Source organism: Balaenoptera acutorostrata, chromosome 1 (assembly GCF_949987535.1).
Source record: "Balaenoptera acutorostrata chromosome 1, mBalAcu1.1, whole genome shotgun sequence".
Lineage (NCBI taxonomy): Eukaryota > Metazoa > Chordata > Mammalia > Artiodactyla > Balaenopteridae > Balaenoptera > Balaenoptera acutorostrata.
This window is the reverse complement of record NC_080064.1, coordinates 115,735,212-115,761,764: the sequence shown is the minus strand read 5'-3', so window position 1 is coordinate 115,761,764 and position 26,553 is coordinate 115,735,212. Positions and strand designations below refer to the sequence as shown.

The 26,553-nt window shown below is 36.9% G+C and overlaps 1 protein-coding gene and 1 non-coding gene across 2 annotated transcripts in view; one reads left to right on the top strand and one right to left on the bottom strand.

Annotated features, from left to right (window-relative positions):
- Nucleotides 1-11,417: 11,417 nt before the first annotated feature.
- LOC114236444 (U6 spliceosomal RNA) lies at nucleotides 11,418-11,524 on the bottom strand. The gene has a single exon (XR_003622404.1). It is a non-coding gene; the product is annotated as a U6 spliceosomal RNA (small nuclear RNA).
- Nucleotides 11,525-18,180: 6,656 nt separating this feature from the next.
- FCRL5 (Fc receptor like 5) overlaps nucleotides 18,181-26,553 on the top strand; it is a 51,293-nt gene continuing 42,920 nt past the window's right edge. Inside the window, 2 exon segments of the mRNA XM_028163953.2 lie at nucleotides 18,181-18,211; nucleotides 25,447-25,467. Coding sequence (XP_028019754.2) covers nucleotides 18,181-18,211; nucleotides 25,447-25,467 — 52 coding nt within the window.

The window sequence follows — 26,553 nt, the reverse complement described above, 5'->3', positions numbered from 1 at the left end:
CAGCCCTGAGAGTGGCATACGCTCATTCCTCCCATAGTCCATTGAGCAGAACTTAGCCACAGTTTCCTTGCCTAACTCAGGGGTGGGAAAAGCAATCCAGCTGTGGCCTGGGAAACAGAAGACACAGATCTGGTGAACATCACAGCCAGTCACTGCCCGACTCAACCAAGGGAAATTTTTCTGGAAGAGATAGTACACAGTGATTAAGAGAGTATTAATATGTGGGAGCCAACCAGATCTGAGTTCAGATCCAGGTCACAGTTCATAACTATGTAACCTTAGTTAAGTCACTCAAATAACTCCTTCGAGATTAAAAATGGGAATAACTGTAGAATCTAGTTCATAAACTTGCTGTGAGGATTAAATGTGTGGAGTCTTAAGCATAGTGCCTAGACACAGTAAACATTTAATAAATGTTAGCTGTCAGGAGGAGGAAGAAGGAAGAATAGAAAGAAGAAGAGGAAAAGGAAACTGAGTCGGAAAACTAGACACAGAAAGGATGGGCTAGGAAATGAAGAAAAGGACTTAAGCAGACATAGAAAATGTGCACAGGCATAAAACAGAAAAATGTGTTCAGGAACTTACAAGCAGTTTAGTACATTTGCAAAACAAAACTCTGTTTACTGGAAAATTGTGTCAATCTGGAAAGGGAGAGATCCCAGTAGCCTCGGTGCCACAAAGAGCTTTATCTTGTAACCGCAGGGAACCACAGATGTTTTAGTCAAACCATGTGTCTCAGATTTGTCCTCCAGAGAGATGTTTCTAGTGGCTGTGTCAAAGACAACTTCGTGGTGGGAGAGCCTGGTGACAGGGAGAGTGGTTAGGTACTGTTACTCTCATCAAGGTTAGATGAGCAGGGTAGAGCCACAGATGTAGTAGAGGGGAGGGGCACACACCTTGTTTTGTAGGAAACTCAGTAAAAGCAGTGATTGATTGGAGGTGAAGGAAGGCATCTAGGACAAGTCCCAGGAATTTGGCTTAGGCATCCAAGGGAATGACGATGCCATAGATGAAGACAGACTGAAGTATCGTTCAAAAACTCCTTGGCAGAGATGCATACCCCGAAGGAGGCCTATTCTCTAGGCCAAGGAGTCAGCTGACTTCTCACATCTGGGTGACCAGCTGCTCTCACTCGAGCTCCATGACATGCACTGAGATTCATAGTCCAGTGAAGCAGCAGCCAATGTAGAACTTCCCCTTCTGTTTCACTCCTATTTCTTCCAGCTGGATAAATTCTGGCATCGGGATATGTCAAAATGGAGTGAGTTATAAGATGCTAATGGAGGTTAGCAAGAAAATAGAAAAACATAGAGATGAGGTCAAAATCAGCGTTTCTAGATTTGGAATCCCCCCATAATTTCTCAGAGATAGCAGTCATCCTGGGAGCATTCTAGGTCCCCAAGACTTAAAATGGTCCCATGAAAATGAATGGATTCTCTCTCAGCTACACAATAAAATCTATAGGCTTCAGCTTAGGTTCAGATCTTGTATGACTTGGGCCCATCCTATACTAGCCAACCATTAAATGCCTAACCTTCCCTACTCCCTGTATTTTTTCTTATGTTTTTGCTCTCACATTCCTTCCAGCTGAATTGTCCTCCCTCCAATAAGCTCCTAACATCTATCTCTATTTTTGGTGTTCTAAATCAGGGGATAGCAAACTACAGCTTGTGGGCCAAATATAGCCCACTGCCTGTTTTTGTCAATAAAGTTTTATTGGAACATGGGCACACCCAAAAAAAAAAAAAACTCCTTGGCATAAGTGCAGTCTCACCCAACTCCTCTCAGTGTTGCATTTTACGTGCCAGGATTTTATTTACCAAAAAAACTTGAAGAAAATTTGAGATTCACATTCAGCTTTCTCTCCTCCTGGCCAATCACTTTGTGGCCTAGACTTTTTTTTTTTTTAAAGAATTTGAAATTCCTTGCCTTCACTCTTGAGTCATTAAAATGTTTACCTAGATAATCTCTACAATACTTCAATCTTATGTATTTGGTGATTCTGCTGTGCACACCATCAGCCTTCTGTTCTCATTAGCTCCATCCCAGTTTCTTGTTTATTATATTTAATAAAATCTCTAAAGCTAAGCTTGACCTTGAGATAAGATGTAAAAACAGCCCCCACACAAACATCAGTTCAAGAGTCTCAGAAAGAGGAACCCCAAGATAAATATATCATTTATGTTTATGCAAAAAATGTGTTGTGTCTTCGGACTTCCCAGAGGCATGGAAAAATAACACCTCAGAAATTTACATAGCTGGAGGGGTAAGGGGAAAGCCTCAAACCAGTTGGCTTCTATTATTTTCTGGCTAAAAAAAAATGAGAATTTTCATTACGAAAAGAAGTCAGCTCATTTGCATAGGGCCTCCTTCCCTAAGAGCACAAGTAGCCCAAGTTCTCCCCAGGAAGTTATTCAGGACCACCAAGAAGAGAGCAGAGCTAGATGCAAGATGTTACATAACTTTTGTGGCCCAGTGAAAAGTGAAAATGCAAGACCCTTTGTTCAAAAACCAAGAGAAAAAAAGTGATGCTAAAGGTACTAAAATATAAAGTTTTTTTTTTTTTTCTTTTTTCCATGGTCTCTGCCTCTTCTTGTCATGATGCTTTTTATTTGCTATTTAAGGTCATTATAAGAAAAGAAAAAACAAAATTTTAAATCATTAGCATGAATTTTATGTTTCACCTTTATATTTTGCAATGCCAGCTTTAACTGCAAATGTGAGAGTATTTCACTCATATGTAGAACCACAGAAATTAGACAATTTGTATTTCATAGTTCACTCACGCATATGTATTTTGTTCTTTTGAGAACAGTGGAAATTCTGCAAAAAAAAAACTCTCAACTTTTAAAATTTCATTTCTTAATATGAGCACATTACGCCAACACTTTCTATCTTTAGATTACTGACAAGTAAGGAAAGACTGAAATATAGAGATTGTCTTATCTTTCCTTTTCCTTTTACGTTATTTTCAGCTTACCTGATTAGCTAATATAGGGAAGTACCTTATATTAGGGTTCCTTGGTTGTTGAAGTTTCTTAGAACACGATTGCCTTCTTACTATGTTTAAAGCAAGTTCTGGTTCAAATGGAAAGCATGGCTTCTCGGGGCTGTTAGTCATTGATGTAATATGTTTACTTTGTACTCCCTTTGAGTCTTGCTGACTCACACGTATTGCGGATCCAACAAGAATTCTGTGTTCCTGGGGTATTTGAATGCTATTTGCATTTGGGCAGCAAGGAAAGTGGACACACCTATAGCAAGTATCTTCTCTGCTCATGTGCTGACTCCATTGTTCCATCAGACTTCATTTACAATACACAATTTAAAGATAAAATTATTAGAAATTTCAAGACAGCAACAGCAGAGTATTAGGCCAGGCTCAGGGCCTTTATAAATGTAGGGTCCTGTGTGACTGTACAGGTCATATGTTCATGAAAGCAGATGTAGTTGTGATGCTTCCAGCAAGTCGTAAGTGGCTAGTCAGAGGTCTTCTCCAATGGACCTTCCAGAATCAAAAAGGCCCAAAACAATTTCTCTCTTTTTCTAAATGCTTTCTAACTAAATATTTGAACCCGTCATTGGAATTTGTGATTATGCTAGTGCTGGGATTAGAAGGCAATTGGATCTGAAAGCCCCAGGCTGAGGGCAGCCTTGGAGAATGTTACCTAACACAAGTTCATGAGCCCAACACACAGTGAGGCCAAACAAACTGAAACGTCAGAGTTTGGAGCACTGAAATGTTTATTGCAGGGCCACGCAAGGAGACGGGTGGCTCATGCCCCACCCCAAAACCCAAACTCCCCAAAGGGCTTCAGCAAAGCATTTTTAAAGGCCAAGTTGGGGGATGGGGGTGGTAACAGGGTATGTGATCAGCTCGTGCACAATTCTCTGATTGGTTGATGTTGAAGTAACAGGGCGCTCTGTGTGCTATGTGCGCATGATCACCAAGTAGTTAATTTCTTCCCTTTGGTGGTGGTTTTTAGCATCTGAAAACTCAGGAAATATGCATGAGATACTATTATCTGGGTACTTCAGAGAGGAGTTAAAGCCGAGGATATGGGGGAGGGGTCTGTCATGGGAAAGCCCCATAGGGTCCTGCTCGGTTACGTGAATGGAAAAAAGGGCTGAGTTCAGGGTGGCAAGCTAATAAGCTTCATAACTGCCATTTATGCAGCATCTACTATGTTCTTGTGACATATACTTTGCAAACATTTAATGCTGACAGCAACTAGAAGGCAAGTATAATTAATACCTGCTTTATAAATGAGAAAACTGGGACTCAAAATATTGAATTGTTTGCCCAAAGTCCCCCAGAGGGTAACTGACAGAGCTAAGATTCAGTTTCATGTCTATCCAATTCAAATACAAATGTTCTTCCCATACAACAAGCTTCCTCCCTGGCCAAAGATCAGAGTCTGAAAACACAAGGCAGTTGGTGTATTGGGATGGCCAAGTTGGAAAAAAACAACAGAAAGGAGAAGGGTCTTTGTGTAGAGATTCACCTTGGCGGGTCCAGCATGTATCTTAAGATGGGGAGAGATTTGCTTGACAAACCCAATGATGGGTGCCTGTTTCGATTACTTTTTCTAAATGTAACCAGGTAGATAAATTAATAAGAAATAAAAATCAATATGAAATAATGAATAGAGGGTATTCAGAAGTTGAATTAGGTGGAGGAATGGACATAGATTGGAGAACTAGCAAAAAGTTGGAAAGCTGGGGAGCTTTTGTTCTTTGCTACCTGTTCAAGGTAGCAAAGCCACAGCACACAAAAAGAATGTCCAGCATTCAAAGACAGAGGTCAAGAGCAGCCTAATCTGACCTAATATCCCTTCTGGACATGGTCAGGAAAATGGTAGCAAGTATGCAAAGTGACCCACAGGCATGGGTATCTCACCTCAGAACCCTAGAAAGTTTAACGGGGGATATCAGACATGTTCTTTCTTTATTATCTCTGGCTGTTGCTCTTGTGTATCGAACTCAGGTTGATGTAGTGCCCTCAAGGAAACTGTGAAATATTCAAGGAGATTCTTAACAAACCTTGTTATCCTAGCCAAGAAGATTCAAATAACAAAGCATACATTCACAAAGTACTGATGAATGCTAAAACACGGATGAGCCTTGGAAGCATACTAAGTGAAAGAAGCCAGACACAAAAGACCACATATTGTATGAATCAATTTCTATGCTCAGAATAGGCAAATCTATTGAGAAAGAAAGTAAATTAGTAATCTGTTGCCTGGGGCTGTGGGTGGGAATGGAGAGTACAAATGGTTGCCAAGTTTATATTTGGGGTAGTGGAAATTTTAAAAAAATTAGATTGCAGTGATAAAACAAATGAATTTTATGTTTGAAAATTATACTTCAATAGAGTTATTAAATATATATGCATTCACCCAGTGATTATTAATAAGCATTAATTACAAATAAAGGCAATTTGGTAAAAAGGCTGTAGTGCAGAAAGCGAATAAAAGTGTGAAAGAACAGCAGATTTTGGTTTCATGTAGGTCTGGGTTTTGAATAGGCTGGCACCAACCTAATAAGATGGGTGGTGTTGTCTCCTTTATAAAGGTGAAGAAACTTGGGATCAAGTTTGATAATTTGCTCGAGGTCATCCCTCTGGTAAGTGGCAGAGCTCTGAGTCTCTCTGGTAACAGAGCCTGTGCTCCTTTACCTCTCTGTCGTGACAGAACGTTGCCGGTTAGATTTTCCTTCAGGAAAATGACCTGATGGTAATATTTAAATTCTCCCTTTGTCCAGATTTGTTTATGCTGCCAACACTCCCTCTTCATCTCTGTCAATCCTCTCTCATCACTGTATCTGACTGACACTTTTCCTCCAGCTGCTTATAGCCAGAGCACCTGAGAGGTTCCAACCCTTTTCCATATTGATTGACAGAGCCCTTGAACTGAAAGGCTTATCCAGTGATCATGAGATTACTGTGGTTAATTCCTCACGTCCTACTTTAAATATGTCTCTCCCTTTGTCCTCCAGAAGCCTTTGGTTCTAATCTGTACTGTTATAGATAGTACAGTGCTTACTTATAAACTTCAGAATACCAAGTTTCCATTTCCTGCCATCAGGAACCCAGAATAGGTCCTTAATATTGCCCTTGAGATAACCATTTAACCATGGAAACTGTTGCTGCTACAGATGGCTTTAGGACAATGCTTTACCTAGATTCCTATTCAAATGTTAATGACTGTTGAATCTCTTTAGTGAATTGGTTATGCTCATTCTCAGACAGAGCTGGGTTCCAGACCTGGCTCTACTGCTTACTGTCTGTGAGTCTACTTACTGTCTGTGAGTCTTTGGGCTTACAAGGTACTTGAAATTAAGGTACTTAATTTCTTTGAGCTTCAGTTTTCCTCATCTGTAAAATGAGGACAATAATACCCACCTGATAGAACATTGCCTGTGTTATTTCACTGTTTAACTGTTTTAGTGTTGATGCAACGTTTAAATAAAGTAATATATACATAGTACCTGATGTGACATTGTATTACAGTAAGCATCCAATATATGGTAAGCTATCAGGATAAACATCACTTTCAGTTCAGAATAAAAGCATATCTACCACATTTTACTTTCTGAGACAAACCACAAATGACTAAAAGAGTGAAAAACAAAACTCCATCTTCAATGAAACTTTTTGGGGGAGGGGGATTTTTAACAAAACACTTTTTCCAAGCATATTTTTCGTTGGTATTTAAACTCATGTGTATTTCAAGGAAAAAAATCCATTTCTTTCTGACTCATTTATACTTAACTCATCAGGATGTTACTAGAGAAGGGTTATTGGGTGTCCAGGTCACTCCCTTCCACCCTCCTTAAACTTATGTTACTTCTCTTCTTTCTTTTTTTCATCTTGAATTTGTTGATTAATGTGGTAAGATTTAAGGTCATTGTGTTATTGTGCTGCTATCCACAAATATGATATAACTCTCCATTTATCAATAAATTTTACAATTTTCTTAAAGTATTACCAAATCAGGTCCAGCTGCTCACCACTCAAAAATCAATACTCAAGAGAGGCAAATGTTGGTAGAAAAGAAAGTTGCTTTTAATCAGAATGCCGGCCGTCTGGGGAGATGGTGGACTCAGTGTTCCCCAAAAACCGCCTCCCAAGATTCTGCTCAGCCATGAAAGTTTTAAAGGGAAAAGGGGAAGTTATCTCAGTTAATCATTGAGATAGGGGGTCAGAGTCGTTACCATCCCCCACTGCATGCAGGTTTTTGTGCAGGCTTGTCAAATTCTTGTGATCTTTCTTTTGATACTGTCTTGTTCACACAGTTTGTTCACGAGATTACTGAAGGGGATGCTAAGGAAGAGATCTGGTCATTTGTTAATTACTTATTCTTCATTTCTACTTCTTTGACCCACAGAAAGAACCAACAGGTTAAGCAAGGTATTGTGTGATCAAAAGATTTGAAAGTTGTGCTAGGGCTAGAGATGAGTACAGCATAGGGGTGCCTGGTTTAAGTTTAGTGACAAGACAAAAGGGACTTCCTGCAAAGAGCTCTTTCCTGCCAAAGGCTGCTTACAAAAAGACTTGTACATTGTTTTCCTTTTTTCTTTTCATTCCCTTATTTCTACCATCCCAAACCCCCTGCCTCTTTCAGATTCCACACCTAAGAGAGGTCACATGATATTTGTCTTTCCCTGTCTGACTTATTATCACTTAGTATAATGCCCTTGAGGTCTACACATGTTGTCACAAATGGCAAGATTTCGTCTTTTTTGTGGCTGAATAATATTCCACCGTGCATATGTACCACAAGTTCTTTAGCTATTTATCCATCCATAGACACTTAGGTTGTTTTCATATCTTGGCTATTGTAAATAATACTGCAGTGAACATACGGGTGCATATATTTTTGAGGTAGTGTTTCTATTTCCTTCAAATAAATGCCCAGAAGTGGAATTGCTGAATCATATGGTAGTTCTACCCCTTTCTCCACATCCTCACCAACATGTTTTTTCTTGTCTTTTTGATAATACCTATCCTGATAGGTGTGAGGTGATATCTCATTGTGGTTTTGATTTACATTTCCCTGATGATCAGTGATGTTCAGCACTTTTTCAGATACCTATTGGCTGTTTGTGTGTCTTCTTTGGAAAAATGTCTCTTCTGATCTTCTGCTCATTTTTAAATTGGATTTTTTTTTTTTTTTTTTTTGCTGTTAAGTTGTATGGATTCTTTATATATTTTGGATATTAGCTCCTTATCAGATATATGATTTGAAAATATTGTCTTCCACTCTGTAGATTACCTTCCCATTTTGATGATGGTTTCCTTTGCTGCACAGAACAGAAACTTTTTATTATGATGAAGTCCCACTTCAAAACCATACTGTTTTAATTACTATAGCTCCACAATATAATTTGAAATCAGGGAGTGTAATGCCTCTAGCTTTGTTCTTCTTTCTCAAGGTTGCTTTGGCTATTCAGGGTTTTTGGTGGTTCCATACAAATTTTGGGAGTATTTGTTCAATTTCTATGAAAATGCCATTGGAATTTTGATGGGGATTGCATTGAATCTATAGATTGCTTTGGGTGGTATGAACATTTTAAAAATACTGGCAGAACACTCTTTGACATAAATCACAGCAGGATCTTTTTTGACCCACCTCCTACAGTGATGAAAATAAAAACAAAAATAAACAAATGGGATCTAATTAAACTTAAAAGCTTTTGCACAGCAAAGGAAACCATAAACAAAACAAAAATACAACCCTCAGAATGGGAGAAAATATTTGCAAATGAATCAACGGACAAAGGATTAATCTCCAAAATATACAAACAGGTCATACAGCTCAATATCAAAAAAACAAACAACCCAATCAAAAAATGGGCAGAAGACCTAAATAGACATTTCTCCAAAGAAGGCATACAGATGGTCAAGAGGCACATGAAAAGCTGCTCAACATCACTAAAAATTAGAGAAATGCAAATCAAAACTATAATGAGGTATCACCTCACACTGGTTAGAATGGGCATCATCAGAAACTCTACAAACAACAAATGCTGGAGAGGGTGTGGAGAAAAGGGTACTTTCCTACTTTGTTTGGTGGGAATGTAAATTTGTATAGCCACTATGGGCAACAGTATGGAGGTTCCTTAAAAAACTAAAAATAGAACTAACATATGACCCAGCAATCCCACTCCTAAGCATATACCCAGAGAAAACCATAATTTGAAAAGATACATGCACCCCAATGTTCATTGCATCACTATTTACAATAGCCAGGACATAGAAGTAACCTAGATGTCCATCAACAGATGAATGGATAAAGAAGATGTGAGATATATATATATATATATATATATATATATATATATATATATATACACATATACACAATGGAATATTACTCAGCCGTGAAAAAGAACAAAATAATGTTGTTTGCAGCAACATGGATGGACCTAGAGATTGTCATACTGAATGAAGTATGTCAGACACAGAAAGACAAATATCGTATGTATATATATATATAACTAATTCACTTTGCTGTACATGTGAAACTAACACAACATTGTAAATCAACTATACTCCAATACAAATTTAAAATAAAATAAAAAAACTGATTCTGCCAGTACATAAATATGGTATATATTTCCATATGTTTGTTTCATTTTCAATCTCCTTCATTAGTACTTGAACTTTTAAATATACAGGTCTTTCACCTAATTGGTTAAAATTATTCCTGAGTATTTTATTTTTGATGCAGTTGTAAATGGGACTGTTTTCTTTATTTCTCTTTCTGATAGTTTAGTTTATTCGGGTATAGAAATGCAGCAGGTTTTTGTATATTGATTTTGTATCCTGAAACTTTACTGAATTCATTTATTATTTCTAACAGTTTTTTGATTAAGTCTTTAGGATTTTCTATACATAATATCATGTCATCTGTAAAGAGTAAAAGATTTATTTCTTCCTTTCCAATTTGGACGCATTTTTATTTCTTTTTATTGACTATTTGCTCTGGCTAGGACTTCCAATACCATATTGAATAAAAGTGGAGAGAGTGGGCATCCTTGTCGAGCTCCTGATCATAGAGGAAGGCTTTCAGCTTTTCAGTGTTGAGTATGATGTTAGCTGTGGGCTTGTCATATATGACCTTGATTATGTTGAGGTACTTTTTCCATGCCAACTTTGTTGACAGTTTTTATCATAAATGAATGTTGAATTATTTCAAAAGCTTTTTCTTCATTTATTGAGCTTATTAACCTTCATTTTGTTAATGTGGTATATCACATGACTGATTTGTGGGTGTAGAATTTGGAACTGCTCTATCCCACAAATTTTGGTACATTTCAATTTTTGTTTGTCTCAGAGTTTTTTATTTCTCTTTTGACTTCCCTCTGATCTACTGATTGCTCAGTAGTATGTTGTGGGTTTTGTTGTTGTTGTTTTTAACATCTTTATTGGAGTATAATTGCTTTACAATGGTGTGTTAGTTTCTGCTTTATAACAAAGTGAATCAGCTATACATATACATATATCCCCATATCTCCTCCCTCTTGCGTCTCCCTCCCATCCTCCCTATCCCACCCCTCTAGGTGATCACAAAGCACTGAGCTGATCTCCCTGTGCTATGCGGCTGCTTCCCACTAGCAATCTATTTTACATTTGGTAGTGTACATATGTCCTTGCCACTCTCTCACTTCGTCTCAGCTTACCCTTCCCCCTCCCCTTGTCCTCAAGTCCATTCTCTACATCTGTGTCTTTATTCCTGTCCTGCTCTTAGGTTCTTCAGAACCATTTTTTTTTCTGTTTTTAGATTCCATATATATATGCGTTAGCATACGGTATTTGTTTTTCTCTTTCTGACTTACTTCATTCTGTATGACAGACTCTAACTCCATCCACCTCACTACAAATAACCCAATTTTATTTCTTTTTATGGCTGAGTAATATTCCATTGTATATATGTGCCACATCTTCTTTATCCATTCATCTGTCAATGGATACTTAGGTTGCTTCCATGTCCTGGCTACTGTAAATAGAGCTGCAATGAACATTGTGGTACATGACTCTTTTTGAATTAAGGTTTTCTCAGGGTATACGCCCAGTAGTGGGATGCTGGGTAGTATAGTAGTTCTATTTTTAGTTTTCTAAGGAACCACCATACTGTTCTCCATAATGGTGGTATCAATTTACATTCCCACCAACAGTGCAAGAGGGTTACCTTTTCTCCACACCCTCTCCAGCATTTATTGTTTGTAGATGTTTTGATGATGGCCATTCTGACTGGTGTGAGGTGATACCTCATTGTAGTTTTGATTTGCATTTCTCTAATGATTAGTGATGTTGAGCATCCCTTCATGTGTTTGTTGGCAATCTGTATATCTTCTTTGGAGAAATGTCTATTTAGGTCTTCTGCCCATTTTTGGATTGGTTTCTTTGTTTTAAAAATATGGAATGCTTCACAAATTTGCATGTCATCCTTGCACAGGGGCCATGCTAATCTTCTCTGTATCATTCCAATTTTAGTATATGTGCTGCCGAAGCAAGCACAGTAGTATGTTGTTTAATCTCCACATATGTGAATTTTTGTTGTCTTCATGTAATTAATTTCTAGTTTTAATATTGTGTTCAGAAAGACACTTGATATGATTTTAATTATCATAAATTTATTAAAACTTGTTTTGTAGCCTAACATATGATCTATCCTGGAAAATATTCCATGAGCCCTAGAGAAGAATGTGCATTCTGTTATTTTTGGGTGTGACATTCTGTATATATCTGTTAAGTCCATCTGGCTAACACGTCCTTTAAGGCAGATGTTTCCTTATTAATTTTCTTTCTGGTTGATCTATTCATTTATGTAAGTGGGGCATTAAAATCCCCTACAACTATTACTGTCTATTCCTCCCTTTAGGTCTGTTAAAATTTGCTTTATATATTTAGATGCTCCTATGTTGGATGCACAAATATTTATAAATGTTATATTCTCTTGTTGGATTGACCCCTTTATCATTATGTAATGCCCATCTTTGTCTCTTACTACAGTCTTTGTTTAAAGCCTATTTTTTCTGATATAAGTATAGCTACTCCAGCTTTCTTTTGGTTCCGTTTGCGTAGACTGTCTTATTTCATCCTTTCACTTTGAGTCTGTGTGTGTCCTTACATCTAAAATGACTCTCTTGTAGACAGTATATATATGGGTCTTGCTTTCTTATCAGTCAGTCACTCTGTGTATTTCGGTTGGAGCATTTAATCCATTTACATTTACAGTAACTATTGATAGGTATGTACATATTGCCACTTTGTTAATTCTTTTCTAGTTGTTTTTGTAGTTCTTCTGTGTTCCTTTTTTTTTCTTCTCTTGCACTCTTCTTTTTTTAATAGACTTTCCAAATTTTATATTATTTTTATTCATTAAGTGACTATTTTAGCTACAAAATATTTAAATATACAAGCAAGTGAAATTATATGTTCAACAAAATTAAATTACAATCATTGATGTGTTTCCAAACATGTTTGTTCTTTTAAGTTTATCACACCAAATTTACAAGGGTTAGTTTTTCATCCTAAACAATCTTCGTAATTTTTTAGAAATTTAAATATCTTTCAGATAAATTTTAAAATCACCCTTGGTGTCTCTGTAAGAGTGTACCAGTTTAAATTATAATTATTTTTAATTGAAGCATAGTTGACTTACAATATTATATTGGTTTCTGGTATACAACATACTTATTCAATATTTTTATAGATTATACTCCATTTCCAGTTATTACAAAATAGTGGCTACATTTCCTATGCTGTAGAATATAATTATTTATTTTATACATAGCAGTTTGTATCTCTTAATTCCCTACCCCAATCTTGCCCCCCCCCCACCTTCCCTCTCCTCACTGGTAATCACTACTTTGTTCTCTATAGGTGTGAGTCTTTTTCTGTTTTGTTATATTTGCTTGTTTTGTTTTTAGATTCCACATATAAATGATAACATACAGTATTTATCTTTCTCTGTTTGACTTATTTCACTAAGCATAGTACCCTCTAGGTTCATCCATGTTGCTGCAATGGCAGAATTTCATTCTTTTTTTTGGTTGAGTAATATTCCATTATATATATATATATATATATATATATATATATATATATATATATATATTCAATATATATACTACATCTTCTTTATTCATTCATAGGTTGCTTCCGTATCTTGCCTATTGTAAATAATGCTGCTGTGAACATTGGGGCACATGTATCTTTTTGAATTAGTGTTTTTGGTTTTTTTAGATGTATACCCAGGAGTGGAATTACTGGATCACACGGTAGTTCAATTTTTAGTTTTCTGAGGAACCTCCATACTGTTTTCCACAGTAGCTACACCAATTTACATTTCTACCAACTGTGTACGAGGGTTCCCTTTTCTCCACATCCTCGCCAACATTTGTTATTTGTCTTCTTTTTGATGATAGCCATTCTGGCATGTGTGAGGTGATATCTCATTGTGGTTTTGATTTTCATTTTCCTGATGATTAGTGGTGTGCCTGTTGACCATCTGCATTTCCTCTTTGGAAAAATGTGTAATGAATTCTTCTGCACATTTTTAATTCTGTTTTTTGTTTGTTTGTTTGTTTTTGATGTTGAGTTGTATGAGCTTATTGCAAATATTTTCTCCCATTCAGTAGGTTATCTTTTCATTTTGTTGATGGTTTCCTTTGCTTTGCAAAAACTTTTAAATTTAATTAGGTCCCATTTGTTTATTTTTGCTATTGGTTCTTTTCCCTTAGGAGACTGATCCATAAAACTATTGCTACAATTGATGTCAAAGAGTGTTTTGCCTATGTTCTCTCCTAAGAGCTTTTTCACATATTACATTTAGGTCTTTAATCCATTTTGAGTTTAATTTTGTATGTGGTGTGAGAAAATGTACTAATTTCATCCTTTTACATGTAGCTCTCCAGTTTCCCAGCACCACTTATTCAAACAAAGAGAACAAATCTTGTTCTCTTCCTTTGTGATTTGATGACTTTTTAAATTTAATGTTATGCTTATATTACTCTCTCTCTCTCTCTCTCTTTTTTGGTATTTACTAAAGGATTGCTTTATGGTTACCAGGAGGCTTTCATATAATAACATAACATTCTGTTTTAAATTGATAACAACATAAGTTTGATCCCTATATCTCAACATTTTTACTTTCCACCTCACAGTTTATATCTTTATGTCTTGTGTATCCCTTAACTAATGATTGTAATAGTTGTTTTTACTGCTTTTGTCTTTTAATCTTTATACTAGTTTTATAAGTGATTAAACCACTACATTTACTATATATTTACCTTTCCAGTGAAATGTTTTCTTTCATATGTTTTCTTGTTAGAAATTAACCTTTTTTTTTTTTTCAGTTTAAATAAGTCCTCCTAACACTTCTTGTTAGACCAGTTTAGTGGTGAAAACTCCTTTAGCTTTTGCTTGTATGGAAAACTCTTTCTCTCTCCTTAAATTCTACCTGATAACTTTTCTGGGTAGAGTATTATTTGTTGGATTTTTTATTCTTTGTTTCAACACTTTGAATATATCATTCCACTCCCTTCTGGTCTGCAAAGTTTCTGCTGAAAAATCTATTGATAGTCTTATGAGTGTTCCTTTGTACATAACAAAATATTTCACTCTTGCTGCTTTCTAATATTCTCTCTCTGTCTTTAATTTTGACATTTTAATTATAATGTGTTTTGGTGTAGGTTTCTTTGGATTCATCTTATTTAAACTCAGAATTTCCTGGATCTGGATGTCTATTTCTTTACTCAGGTTAGGGAAGTTTTTGTCCATTATTTCTTCAAGATTTCTGTTATTTTCTATCTCTCCTCTCCTTCTGGGACACCTATAAGTTGAGTGTGTGTCCATTGGGTTTTGCCTCATAAGCTCGTTAAGCTATCTTCACTTTTAAAAAAAAATTAATCAATTTATTTTTTGCTGCTCTGATTGGGTGAGTTCTACTGCCTTGTCTTAAAGTTGACTGATCCTCTTTTATGCTTCATCTAGTCTGCTGTTGAATCTGTCTAGTGTATTTTTCAGTTCAGTTATTGTATTCTTCAGCAGTGATTTCTATTTGGTACTTTCTCATATTTTCCCTCTTTTTGTTGAAGTTTTCCTGTGCCATCCATTCTTCTCCCCAGGTCAGTGAGCATCATTATGACCATTACTTTGAACATTTTATCAGGTAAACTACTTATCTCTATTTCATTAAGGTTTTTTTCTTTCTAGGTTTTATCTTGTTCTTTTATTTGGAATATATTCCTCTGTTTCTTTATTTTGCTTGACTTTGTTATGGTTTGTATACAGTAGATGAAATGAAGACCTCTCCCAATATTGAAGAGTGGCCACATGTAGGAGATAAAACTTATTATTCAACCCTGCTCCAGCTCTTTGTCATCTCTCAAATCTTTGTGCTTCTTCAAACAGCCTATTATATTTTAAAATGCTCCCAGTATTTGAGGATGTGCCAAGACCTCTTAGAGTTCCTAAGAGAAGTATCTCAGTACCTAGCTTCAAGCTGTTCGGAAGCTCTGTTCTTCTTTCTCAAAATTGTTTTGGCTCTTCAAGGTCTATTGTGTTTCCATACAAATTTTAAAATTATTTGTTGTGGTCTGGGGAAAAAAATGCCATTGGTATTTTGATAGGAATTGCATTGAATCTGTAGATTGCCTTGGGCTAGTATGGTCATTTTAACAATATTAATTCTTCCAATCCAAGAACATGGTACAGCTTTCCAACCACTTGTGTCATCTTCAGTTTGTTTCATTGGTGTTTTATAATTTTCTGTATACGGGCTTTTTACCTCCTTAGGTAGGTTTATTCCTAGGTATTTTATTCTTTTTGATTTGATGGTAAATGGGATTGTTTCCTTGATTTTTCTTCTGATAGTTTGTTGTTAGTATATAGAAATGCAACAGAGTTCTGTATATTAATTTTGTATCTTGCAACTTTACTGAATTCATTAATGAGCTCTAGTAGTTTTCTGGTGGCCTCTTTAGGATTTTCTCCCTGTAGTATCATTTCATCCGCAAAAAACTATATGCTTATAAAATAGACAACCTAGAAGAAATGAACAAATTCTTAGAAAGATAAAATCTCCCAAGACTGAACCAGGAAGAAATAGAAAATATGAACAGACCAATTACCAGTAATAAAATTGAATCAGTAATTTAAAATTTCCCAAAAAACGAAAGTCCAGGACCAGATGGCTTCGCAGGTGAATTCTACCAAACATTTAGAGAAGACTTAACACCTATCCTTCTCAAACTATTCCAAAAAATTGCAGAGGAAAGAACACTTCTGAAGTCATTTTATGAGACCAGTATCACACTGATACCAAAACCAGACAATGATATCACAAAAGAAAAATTGCAAGCCAGATGACATAAAATTTGTATTTTAAGGCAAGAAAAGAAAAAATGACCAGAGAGATTAAAAGAATATCCAATTCACCAATTAGAACATGAAAAGATGCTCAATTGCATAATTCACCAGGGACATGAAAATTAAAACTGCATTAAGATAATCCTAGCACAGTGGCTAAATTTTACAAGATTATAATACCAATATCAGTAAATATTTTACAGCAACAAGAACTCTCACACACTGGTTGATAAGGTAGGAATTAGCACAACCACTTTCCAAAATAATTTAGCAGTACCTTCTAAACTGAGCATTCTAAAATAATTTTAAGAGCCAGGAATTCTACTCCCAGGTATATATTCAACGGATATGCGTGCCCACATGCACCAAGAGACCTATACAAGAATATATGTAGCAGAGCTATTTGTATTAGCTTCAAAAGCAAGTAAAAGCTCTTTGTTCCCTTGAGGTTCTCCTGCTGGACTGAGATGGAATAATCTCTATTTACCCTTATATGCTTTTCTTATCTCAGAATGAAGTAGGTAGGATATAACGTAATGTATGTAAGGTGATATGCATTTGCAGATATGAGATTAAATGTCCCCTTAAGAAGACCAAGGTATGGACCCAGAAAGAAAGGGTGGGGAAAACTATTTAAAAATAAGGAACTGGGGCTTCCCTGGTGGCGCAGTGGTTGAGAATCTGCCTGCTAATGCAGGGGACACGGGTTCGAGCCCTGGTCTGGGAAGATCCCACGTGCCACGGAGCGGCTGGGCCCGTGAGCCACAATTGCTGAGCCTGCGCGTCTGGAGCCTGTGCCCCGCGACGGGAGGGGCCGCGATAGAGAAAGGCCCGCGCACCGCGATGAAGAGCGGTCCCCACACCGCGATGAAGAGTGGCCCCCGCTTGCCGCAACTGGAGAAAGCCCTCGCACGAACCGAAGACCCAACACAGCCAAAAATAAATAAATAAATAAATAAGAAAATCCTTTAAAAAAAAAATAAAAAAATAAGGAACTGGCATTTCTCATGGCAGCTAATGTCTTAGGGATCTTTGCTGTCAGTATACCAGGATGGAAACTTGAGTTTTAAAAAGTTATAAAAGCAATTCACAAACATAGTAATTTTTAAAAAGTTAAACAGTATAGAAAGACATAAAATAAAATGTCTCCTTCCTATCCATAGTTCTTCAAATATAACCACTATTTTAGATATACTTTCCAGGAAATGAAAAAGGATACTTTGTCAGTTTATATACACATGTATTCTATTTTTTACATCTACCCCAATGTGATAATACTACAAATACCAATCTACTCCTCACTTTTTTCTCTTCACATTAATCAAGGTTGTCTTGCCTTCTTATATGTGCAAGTTTATCTCATTCTTAATGTCTGCATTTTATGTCATTGTTTAGATGTATCAGAATATTCTTAAGCAGTCCCATTATGTTGCTTCAAGTGTTTTGGCTATTATGAATAATGTCACAATAACATTATTTTAGAGCTATCTTCCATACTTCCCTTAAGGTATTTTCCAAGCAATAGAAATGTGGGGTCAAGGATATGAGCTTTTTAAAAACCCTAACATTTATTTTTTCACTTTGATCACTGGGCAGGAAACTTTGATTAGTAGTTGAGGATGGGTACTTCCACTTCCTTTTTTCTAATTTACTAATGCATCCTGCTCTTTGAAAAAGCTGTTTCTCAGATGTCTTCCTTGGGGCTACTGTGACAGTGTACAACTGTAAGATCAAAGCCAAACTTAGTATTCCTGAGAAAACCTCTCTTTTGGTCTCAGCCCTGGGCAGGCCGAGTCTTCATGCTGCTGTGGGTGTCACTGCTGGTCCTGGGTAAGTAGAACAGCTCAACAGGGGCCCTGGGTGGGGTTGGGACAGCATCTCTCTATCATGGATCTGACCTTTTCTTGGGGCTCAGCCCCTGCTCAGAGATTCTTTTCTGCCTGGGGAGATTATATTCTCTGGCTTCACTGTATAGTTCAGAGATTTCTCCCTTGAGGCTGAAAGCGTGGTCAGAGCTTCGACTTTACAAAGAAGGAAACCACAGTGACCACAACACTTAAGGGTTTATTCATTTTTTTCTACAACAAATATTACTTGATAAAGTCCAGAAAATGTATTACGTTTGCTTGTTCATATTGTCTCATTCAGAGAAGACCCTAGTTTTCTCTCTGCAGAGGAGGAGTGTTTATCCCTTGTATGACAATGCCAGACCATGGTGCTAGACATGGGAGGGAAAGTTTTCTAATACAAAAGATGTCTCCTTGTTTTGCACACAAATGCAAACCACAGCTGTGATTGTCAGATAAAGAAAACAGGGAGGGGGAGACAAAGACCGAGACTCACAGGGGGAAGTGGGCAAGGCAAGGGAAAAACCTAAGATGCATGACATTCTTTCTTTTTCCCTCCAGGTTTATTGAAGTATAATTGACAAATAAAAATTGTATATATTTAAGATGTATGAGATGTTTTGATATACATGTATTATGCAGTAATAACCACAATCAGCTAGTTAACATTTCTCTCACTTTACATAATTACCGTGTGTGTGTGTGTGTGTGTGTGTGTGTGTGTGTGTGTGTGTGTGTGTGTGTGTTTGGTAAGAACACTCAGGATGAACTCTCAGCAAATTTCAACAATACGTTATTAGTCACCATACTCTATATTAGATCTCCAGTACTGCTTTGTCTTACAACTGAAAGTTCATTTCCTCTGACCAACATCTCCCCAGTTCCCCTACATCCTACTCACTGCCTGGCAAACACCATTTTATTCTCTGCTTTTGTGATTTCAACTTTTTCAGATTCTACATGTAAGTGGAATCATGCAGTATTTGTCTTTCTCTGTCTGGCTTATTTCAGTTAGCATAATGTCCTCTAGGTTTATCTATGTTGTCACAATGGCAGGATTTTTTTCTTTTTCTTTAAAGCTGAATAATATTCCGTTGCATATATATATGCAACGGAATATTATTATACACCACATTTTCTTTATCCATTAATCAGTTGACAGACACTTAGATTGTTTCAATATTTTAGCTACTGTGAATAATGCTGCAATGAATATGGGAGTGCAGGATTCTCATCAAGATACTGATTTTATTTCCTTCAGATACATACCCAGAAGTGGGATTGCTAGATCATATGATAGTTTACTTTTAATTTTTTAAGGAACTTCCATACTGTTTCTGTATAATGACTGTGTGAATTTATATTCTTACCAACAGTGTACAAGGTTTCTTCATCAACACTTGTTATCTTTTGTCTATTTGGTAATAGCTATTCTAACTGGTGTGAGGTGTTATCTCCTGGTTTTGATTTGCACTTCCCTGATAACTAATGTTGAGCATCTTTTTATATACTTTTGGACACTTTTATGTCTTCTATTAAGAATATCTATTCATGTCCTTAACTGTTTTTTAATCAGGTTATTTGTATTTTGTTGTTGATTTGTTAGAGTTCCTAAGACATTTTATATATTAACCCCTTATTGGATATATGGTTTGCATATATTTTCTCCCATTTCGTAGGTTACTCTTTATATTGTTGTTTCCTTTGCTGTGCAAAAGCTTTTACTTTTGATGCAATCCCATTTGTTTTAGTTATTCCTTTTTTTGCCTATGCTTTTGGAGTTATATCCAAAACTCATGTCCCAGATCCATGCCAAGAAGCTTTCTCCCTATGTTCTCTTTTAGTAGTTTTACAGTTTCAGGTCATATATTTAAGTCATTAATCTACTTTGAATTGATTTTTGTACATGGTGAGATATAAGGATCCAATTTTTTTTTTCATGTGGATATTCAGTGTTTGCAGAATGATTTACGGAGAGAGCTATTCTTTCCCCTTTGTGTGTTTTTGGCACCCCTTTTGAAGATCAGTTGACTGTAAAAGTGTGGACTTATTTCTGGGCTCTCTGTTCTGATCCATTGATCTATATGTCTATTTTTATGCTAGCTTTGATTCCCATAGCTTTGTAATAAAATTTGAAGTCAGGAAGTATAATGCCTCCAGTTTTGTTCTTCTGGTTCAAGATAGTTTTAGCTTTTGGGGGTCTTTGTATATCTATTTCAGTTTTTTTCTTTGTGATAACTATGGGACCTTATAAAATATAGCAGACAATTTAAGTTAAGAAATGTATTTCAATTACATATTAAAACTCTACACTTTTAGTTCTCCCCCATTTTGTTATAGATATCACAATTTACACATTTTATATTGTATATACATTAACAAATTGTTTTAGCTATAGTTATTTTTAATACTTTTGTCTTTTTAAACTCTTTTTGCTAGAGTTAAAAGTGATTTATATACCACTATATAGGATGCTATGGTCTGAATGTTTGTTTTCCCTCAAACTGCATATGTTAAAATTTTGACACCGAAGGTGATAGTATTAGGAGATGGTGGGGCATTTGGGAGATGATTATGTCATGAGGGCAGAACCATCATGAAAGAGATTAGTGCCCTTATAAAAGAGGCCAAAGAGAGCCCTCTTATGCTTTCTTCCATATGAGATTATAGTGAAAAGATAGCTGTCTATGATGACGTGCACTGTACTGGAGAAGAGTCTGCCGGTGCTTTGATATCAGACTTTCCAGCCTCCAGAGCTTTGAGAAATAAATTACTGTTGTTTATAAGCTACCCAGTATGGCATTTTTGTCATAGCAGACTGAATAGAATAAGACCCAGTATTCAGAGTAGTCTGAATATAACTATACAGATCTTCCTCAATTCATGATGAGGTTATGTCCTGATAGACTCATTATAAGTAGAAAATACCATAAGTCCAAAATGTATTTAATACACCCAGCCTACTGAATATCATCGCCTAACCTAAACTGCTTTAAACATGCTCAGAACACTTACATTAGCCTACAGCTGGGCAAAATCATCTAACACAAATACTATTTTATAGTAAAGTATTGAATAGTTCATGTAATTTATTGAATACTGTACTGAAAGTGAAAAACAGAATGACTGTGTAGATACAGAATTGTTGTAAGTTTAGCCCTTTGACTGTGTGGCTGACTGGGAGCTCTGGCACACTGCTGCTGCCCAGCATCACAAGAGAGTATCATACCGCATATTGCTGGCCCAGGAAAAGATCAAAGTTCAAAGTTCAAAGTATGGTTTCTACCAAACGCGTACTGCTTTCACACCATCACAAAGCTGAAAAATCATAAGTCAAACCATATATATACTCACTTTTAACAGTGAATTGTATAATTTCATGTGTTTTCATGTTGCTAGTTAGTGTCCTTTAATTTCAACTTGACGAACTTCCTTTAGCTTTTCTTTACAACAGGTTTTATGGTAGTTAACTTCCCCAGCTTTTTTTTTATCTTGGGAAGTCTTTATCTCTCCTTCATTTCAAAGGACAGCTTTGCCATGTATTGTATTTTGGGTTGGCAGGGTTTTTTCTTCCAGTATTTTAATTATCCCACTCTCTCCTGATCTGCAATTTTTCTACTGATAAATCCACTGTAAGTTTATTAGGGTTCCCTTGTGTGTGATGAGTTGCTTTTCTCCTGCTGATTTAAAAACTTTCTCTTTGTCTTTGACTTTTGAGAGTTTGATTATAATATGTCTTGGACCTTTTGATGTCTAGCTTATTTGGGATCCTTTGGGAATCATGGATCTAGATGTTCAATTCCCTCCCCAGATTTGGGAAGTTTTAAATTATTTCTTTAAACAATCTTTCTGCTCTTATTCTCTGCTCCTTCTGGGACTTGAATAATGCATATATTGATTGGTTTAATGTTATCCCATAAACCACCTAAGTCGTCTTCGCTCTTTTTTTGGTCTTCTTTCTTTTTGTTCCTCTAACTGGATAATATGAAATGGCTTGTCTTTGAATTTACTGATTCTTTCTCCTGCATGATCACTTCTGCTATCGAAGGTGTCTATTGAATTTTTCAGCTTAGTCATTGTATTCTTTAGCTCCAAGATTTCTGTCTGGTTCTTTTTTATGTTTTCTATTTCTTTGTTAAACTTCTCATTTTGTTTATGTATTGTTTGCAGATTCATTTACTTGTCTGCTTTTTCTTATAGTTCATCGAGCTTCTTTAAGACTATTATTTTGAAATGTTAGCCAAGCAGTTCATGGATCGTTAGGGTGAGTTACTGGAGCTTTATTAGCTTCCTTTGATGTTGTCATATTTGCCTGACAAATATGATCTGTGTAGCTCTGCATTGGTGTCTGTGAATTTAGAAAAGCAGACACTCTTTCTGGTATTTACTTGTTTGAACAGCTAAATACTCTTGCTTCTTCCATGAACTTATAGGACTGCCTCCAGGATCATGGTTGAGCTTGGCTGGAGCTGGATCTCATGATTATTGCTGGGTTTACATTTGGGTCTGCAGTTGGCAAGCCTGTTACCAAGGGCATGGATGGGTGTGGTTTCTGCTAGGTCCCTGAGCGTTCTCTCATTGGGTTGCTTGGCTGGTCCCTGGGCAGTCAGGACTGCCCTGAACTTCAGTAGAGTGGTACTGGAGTTTGGTCACAGGATGGCTTTAAGGACCACAGTCAAGTTCAAGACATGAAGTTCTGTTACCAGGGCTGCTTACAGGTGTGGCTTTCACTGGGTCCCTGGGTAGAACCCTGGGCAGGCAAGACTGCTTTGGACTACAGTAGAGTGGGACTGGATCTGGGTCACAGAACTGCTTCAGCAATAGAACTCAGGTCTGAGGCTGGTGGGCTTGCTACCAAGGGCATGGATGAGCATGGATTCCTCAGCAGAAAAGGCTGGTGGCAAGACCATGGACAAGTGGAGCTAGAGTTGAGTTTACAGGAGAATAAGGCAGCTTTTAGTCTGTAGCTGGGATCATAGTCAGTGAGTCTTCTACCAGCATATGTGCTTGTCTTCTCAAAGTGGCGCTCCTTGGTCTTGGGCTCCAATGGGGTTTCACAATCTCTAGATCTCAAAGCTCTCAGTTTTTGTTTGTAGATGGCTGCTAAAACTTCGTTTCTGTAGAGGGTGGAGACAAAGACTAGAGACCTCCTCTTCTACCATCTTGCTCATGTCACTCCCAACATGTGACATTCTCTTTGTGCCTGTGGGTGTGTATAAGTCTGTCAATTCACACATATCAACTGGTTGGTTTTTTTACCAAAGTTGAAAATATTAGAATAAAACATATTTATTCATTTGTTCAACAAATTATTTAGTAACATTAATATACAGCACTATGCTAGGTGCTAAGAATGATGATGAGAAGACATGGGAAGCAGCATTTCTGTGCTTAGGAAGCTCATGATATAGAAGGTCCTTCAACAAGGCCAATGTACAAGAAATATCTATGTAACAAGATCTCAGTTAAACAATTGTCCAAGCAAAGTTACCAATGATGGTAAAAGTGGTTAACAAACTATATGCCAAGTAGCTGGTAATGACTTCGAAACAGATAGACAGTAGGAGCTGGAGGGGGCAGGGATGGGGTACAGCACAATGTGAGAAAAAAGGACCCCATAGTTGGAAGCTGCATGGAATACTCCAGAAATAGGAAGCACATCCTAGTGTGGCACCAAAACAAAGGAGCAGGATAGGGTAATGGCCAGGAGCATGTGCTTTGGGGTCAAACAGGATGGGTTCAAATAAATGGGTTAAAAACTCCATTCTACCCTTAACAGCTACTTAAACAGTTTCTGGTCTGTAAAATGGGGATAATCATAGAACTTTCCTCATAGGGATAGTTAAGAAGATTACATGAAATAATGTATGTGAATATCTACCACATAGAATACACTCAGAAAAATATTAGCTACTTATAAAACAATACAAATCCATGATTCCAAGATATTTAGAAAATGGCAAATAATCCATTGCTCTGATTATAACACTTAGGTTTGGATTACTTCTCATCAGCCCCATGTGGACAGGGATAATATCCCTTTTGCTCACTGCTGGATTTCCATTGCCTTGTCCAGTTCCTAGATACAGTTGGCATTCCACACATTTCTGTTGAATGAATGAATCAAATCTGTCCCTCATCTGGAATGTGTAATCAGTTTACAAACTAGTCAATTTTGCCTCTTCTGCCTCTCCAATACTCCTTTCTCAAACCTGTATCTTCCCAAGTAGAGATACTTACTAACTTAGTACTTTAATTAATTCATTATTCAATAAATGTTTATGAAATGTCTCTTATAAACCAGGCACTGTTATAAATTCTGTGTGATATATGGTGAACATGAGAAGTCCCTGCTTTCACATAGCTTCTGTTCTAGAGAAGGAAAAGTAAGCAAACAAAGCAAACAAGCAAATAAGATAATTTCAGATAAACATTCTGAAGAAAATTAAATATCATCATCTCTTGCTCTGCCTTCCCTCCAGTCCTTCTGTTTTACATCTGCCAGAGTGCTCCAATAAGTTACAACTTTTAATCTTGTCACTTTCCTACTTGAAACATTTCCATGGCTCCCTGTTACTTTTATGATGAAACCATAGCTACATACCATTCATAATTTAGGCCCTGCCTATCTGTCTAATCTGATTTCCCCTAAACTCTCTACCTTCCAGAACCACTCCCCCGTTCAACTTCTGAACACCAGTGCTATTTCTTCACATCTGTGCCCTTTCTGTCTTAATTACACCCCCCATCAGCTCTTGCCAAACACAATCACCTTTGCCTGGCTGACTCCTATGTTCTCATTCAGTCTTCTCAAGCATCACTTCCTTCAGGTATCTTTTACGGTCCACCCACCCTCTTTGCCACACACTGACTCACACACACAGACCCTACATACTGGGATGGGTGACCCTTCTGCCTTCAAGATGCCCCATGTGTATTTCTATTACTGCACTTATACCCTGCATTATAATTATATTATTTTGCTTCAGGTTTCTGTTTATCCCACCAATCAACTTCTTTTATTAGATACCATTTTTTTTTCATCTTTTTTATTCACGCTTTAGTCCAAGCACAATGACCAGTATAAATAGACATTTGACAAATGACTATTACATTAAAAAATAAATTTTAATGAATGAAAAAAAAAACAAGCATTCCCTTCGAAAAGCCAAAGATTCCTTGCTCTGTGCTCATCTCTGGCTCTTTATATTTTTACAGCTCCTGTCAGTGGACAGTTTGGTGAGTTCTCCTTTCTTATGTACTTCAGTGTCCCTGGATAAGAGTGTCTCCCTAATAAATATGAAATATTTGTGATGATTGCCTGAGGATCTCTAATATCTCCTGTTTCTCTTGCTGAGGTCGGCAAAGATGTGAAAGTGTCACCTGGTCTATTGGCATTGCCCAAGAGCCAGGATAGCCACGTGGTCATCCTCTGGCCCTCCCTGGAAGAAGCAGCAAATGTACAAGCAACTCCTGGCCTTCACTAGGTCCTGCACTTACTCCTATTGCAAATGGACCCCAGATAACAAGGCAGGACATCTTAACTCCATATCAAATGTGCAGGACTTGGGATAAGATGTTCTCCAATCAGCAAGCCTGCAAAACTTCTCTGAAAACATCACACTGTGGCGATACCAGTGGGAATGTTGCATTCTCTAAAGTTTTAGGAGTAAAATCCTCCAGGAAATGTGTGGGGAGCATAAGAACATCCAACAAATGGGCCCTTAAAAGGAAGAAATGCACAAAAAGAGGAGATTGAGGGAGAAGACAAATTGTCTGTATCCCACATTTTTTTTAAGTTCTGACACTATTGCCAATCTTTTGGGTCAGAGAGTATTTTGGATATTTGAGGACTCATAAATAGCAAGAACTCACTACCACCTCTCTCCTGTCCAAAATCAGCTGCCCAGTGTTTCATCCTTAATTAGATCACCTCTGGATTCTAGCTAACGACCTGTCCATTCCTTGCTCTACCACGATTAGCTATGATGGGATTTTTCTGGGCATTTCCTGGGCATAATCTATAAGATGAAGGTGTTAGACAAGTTAATCTCTCCAGCTTTTTCCAGTGCCAAAATCTTAATATGATTTATCCTTTTTTGGAATGTGCAAAACTGTGATTTTAACAACTCCCTGGGAAGTTCTTATGAGTTTATGAACATGATGAAGTGGCAGGGGCAGGGGATGACATTTCCCAGGATCCAATTCCATAACAGACTAACCTACCATTTATTTCCCATTGACATTTGGCAGTGAACCTTGCCTGATATCACCCTCTTGAAATCATTTTGCTCATTGTCATCCCCTCAGCAATCACTTTCTGCT